The following is a 3,859-nucleotide window of genomic DNA, read 5'->3' on the forward strand; positions in this document are numbered from 1 at the left end:
AAATTAGAGACTAAAAGCTGAATAGAAATATATGTTAAAATAAATATTATATTAAAATATTTTAAAGTGATTAGATAAAGTTAAAGTATTTTTAATTTTAAAATATATAAAAGTTATATTGATTCTTATGTTTTATTTTAAAATTTGTAAAAATTATATCCAGTTTTGTGTTTGAGTAATAATTAAATAACTGTTTGATGAAAATTTTAAATATTTGAAATTTTAAATATTTTATATTGGAGTTATAGTTGAAAATAAAATTACAAAATATTTTGAGAATTCTATAGTTACCCAAACATGTCCTAAGTAAAATGATTTGTACAGTTTTAAGATTTTTAATTTCTGTGTACTCTATTTGAAAAGAGTAAACAAATATGAGACTCATAAAAAATCTCACATTTTAATAATAGATTTCAATATTTTTTAAATTGAGTGTATAGAGCTAACACATCTTAAGACAATATCTAGCAGAATTTTAACTATTATATTCAACTGCTCTCAAATTTGTTAAAAATAAGATTAGATTTTATAATTATCGTTATATTAGTCAAAAATTAATCATTTTATATAGATGACGAACTACACTACGATTATAATTTTGGATTAGCATTACAAGGCAAGCAGATAAAGCCATTTTCTTGAAAACCCTTTTTATGTACCAAATTGTGATGTTAAATATGTAAAGCATGATAAATTAGTTATGTAGTGTATTTCATTCATTATGCCATGTCATATTATAGTTTTATTATTTTATGTTAGCTATGTTATTTACGTTGAAACATGCTGGTCATACGTCATATTAGGAAAATTATCATATAATAAACATTAAGATGATTATATAGAAGATATGCATGGTACCAAAGAAATTATAAGCTGTGAATGTGCAAGTCACAGATATAATTTCATTACAAACACCAAGTTTCTACTATATATATGTCCTCATGGCATGTTGTTCTATCAATTGCCCTTGAGAAAAAGCGAATCATTCCATTACAAACACCAAGTTTCTACTATATATATATATTTAGTGCATTAACTTATAATAGTAATAGTAATATACCATATGCTAAAGGCCCAAGGGTCTTCAACTTAATACTTCTTCCCACTGTGAGATCTATTACAGCACGTACGCAGCTTGATATTCATTACTTGATCTGTTGTTTTCTGTCAGCGTAAAACCAAACTCTTGCACGGTTCATTGGCACCCAGCTTCGTCCCCCTCGTCAATATCAACATTCGGCGTAGTTGAATCCATTCCAGAATGAGTTTGTGAATCCAGATATTTGAGGTAGGTCTGTGCGGTCTTTGATATTAAATCAACAAGAACTGGATCAGAGACAGCTTTAGAAATTATATCCTCCGAAATCTTTGAAAGAGCTTCATGTAGCAGAAGTGCTTCCCGGAGCTGTTGCAGCACTGATTTTGAAACCTTAGCAACTACACCGGTTTCGATCTTCGGATATGGATGCCGGGTTTGAAGAGAAGTAAGTTGGGTAGAAATACTTTCAACAGATTGAGCGTAGGTGTTAACACCTTTGTTGTTGCTCAGTTGCACATCAATCCTGCCCCGTCCGACCGCCCTATTCGCATCAATATCATCACTGATTGTTATCACATCACCATCATAATCAGTATATGTCAGGGTAAAGTCAGCATTGGGAGGGATATTATAAAATGAATCAAGGATTTTCCCCCTCAAACTAGCCATCCCGGGTCGACCATAAAATTTCACGCACTTCATGGTATCTCCAAATTTAACCTGTAAAGCCACAAGTTCACAACAGGTTACCATTTTTCCTAGCTATTTTAAGATTCCAATATTTGCATTTGAAAGGGAACCTGAATTAATTAGTTGAAATTCTTAGGCGTATTAATAGCACAAAAGATGAACAAATGCATGAAGTAAATTGTAACGAATGAGAAAAAAGTATATATCTAATGACTGAAGGAGATCATCTTAATTCTTGTCTTTGTTTATTAATAAATTATTTTATCTGTACAACAATTTGAACAATATTTAAGAAGTGTTTTCGTTAACTCTCTATTTCAATTTATAACAAAATTTATAACAAAATACGTTAATTTTAAATATGAAATCTTTTATGCCTAACTCATAATTAAAAATTTAAAAAAACGTCAATAACATTAATTCCTAACCTTATAGAGTCAAGGTGTTACAATAAATCCAACCCTCAAAACAAAACTCAGCCCTTTGGTTAAAACGAGAAAGATGAAAACTGGTGTGTTTTGCTTAAGAGAGAGAGATCCCCAATTTTCCCTTCTTTCTTCCTCATCTACACAGCTACCCAGACTTCTCCTTCACCATTCCCTCTGTAACATCCCAATTCAACTCTTTCCTTTGGTTGCTTCACATTTTTTTTTTTTTGGGCAAAATTCCACTCCCTTTCATTATTCTCTTCCCCTTTCCCATTTCTCTCTTATTTATTTTCATTATTTACTTGCTGTGATTTCCTTGTGTTAAATTTCCTCAATCATTAGCGCTCAACTCAACAAAAACTTACATCTCTTGTTCTCTCCTACCGCATGAGAAAGCATACAACTCACTTCACATTCAGTTCCCTTTCTCTTGTTTTTTTCCGCCGTTTCAACCACAACACCACTCAATAAGTCTTATTTTCCTTTCCTTGGTTCTATTTTCTTATCCCAGTTACCTAGCGCCTCGCCACTGCTCTGCCTAGTTGAAACAAACACACCAATCCTTTCGACAAATCGACACTCTTTCGATCGGAACCCGGCCAGGTAAAGCTCCAGTCAGATTATAAGTACAAAAGGATCCCTTCACTAAATTGCTATTAAAGAATCATACCGCAGGGGAAGCTAGCTCGAACTTTAAGAAGATAAGAGTTGAGATCTGTGCAATGGACTGGGATGATAATTCTTTTTTCAAGTATATTAAAATATATTAGAACAATAAAATAAATTTAGCCAAATTAAGTAACAGCAAGTATACAAAAGGCCACTATGTTTAAAAACCAGGAGCTAAATCCGAAGCTAAAAAGAGAATCATAGAAACTAATCTCATTGAACATATCAAGAGGCCCAAAGGAAGAGAGAAATTAATGAAAACTAATCCATGATAAACACAACAAACCTTCTCATTTTTCCAACCTTCTCTAGTAACCAAACACAAAACTAAACTAAAAACAGAACAAAAACTAGTAAAAATGCACCTTGATCCCTTCAGGGTCAGGTACATAACAATCATCCATTGCTAAGAAACAGCGTCCAGGTGAGACGAAAAGCGGAACTATGACCTCGCAATCCACGAAACGTTAGCCCTGAATACAAAATAAGAAGAAAAGTTCAATGATCATCTGAATTCTAAGCGGTTAAACGACGAGATCAGACAAAGACAAATGTAGAGGGTTTACTGAGTATGAAGGCACAAATGAGCCAACGTCTCTCTCTCTCTCTTTCTGAAATCGCTCCAAGCATCTTTCTTAAAGGGAAGAAAATGATGAAGGATAGTAGGATGCCGATGGAAGGTTCGACATAAAAATAAAAATTAAAAAAAATTAAAAAAAAATGTTTAAGATTATAAGTATAAGAGTTACACTACACAACCACTCACTGTTCACTCAACCTCCGCACTCCAGCCTACGTGGCTTTTTTTTTTTTTTTTAAAATTAAAACGCGAGTTTTGATCAGAACATTTCAATTTCTCCCCCCCTCCCCCGGTTCGTCTTCACTTTCTTCAAAACTCTTCCCCGCGTTCTCTCCTCCACGCCCCCAGCTCGTGTCCTTTGCCGGCCTGACCCTCTCCACGCCCCGGCATCACCAGGGAACTGGGTGGGTTCATCACTCCGTCACGGTGGAACAAAAGTTCCCTTCTGGGTGC

At 33.8% G+C, this 3,859-nt stretch overlaps 1 protein-coding gene across 1 annotated transcript; it reads right to left on the reverse strand.

The window, feature by feature from the left end:
• Positions 1-799: 799 nt before the first annotated feature.
• Positions 800-3,541, reverse strand: LOC122281525 (protein NBR1 homolog). Its single transcript, XM_043093069.1, has 3 exons — positions 3,393-3,541; positions 3,192-3,299; positions 800-1,759 (listed from the first exon to the last, which is right to left on the reverse strand). Exons 2-3 carry the CDS (start codon positions 3,228-3,230, stop codon positions 1,196-1,198), a joined length of 603 nt encoding a protein of 200 aa, XP_042949003.1. The 5' UTR covers positions 3,231-3,299; positions 3,393-3,541; the 3' UTR covers positions 800-1,195.
• Positions 3,542-3,859: the final 318 nt, after the last annotated feature.

This window comes from Carya illinoinensis, chromosome 11, assembly GCF_018687715.1.
Source record: "Carya illinoinensis cultivar Pawnee chromosome 11, C.illinoinensisPawnee_v1, whole genome shotgun sequence".
NCBI lineage: Eukaryota > Viridiplantae > Streptophyta > Magnoliopsida > Fagales > Juglandaceae > Carya > Carya illinoinensis.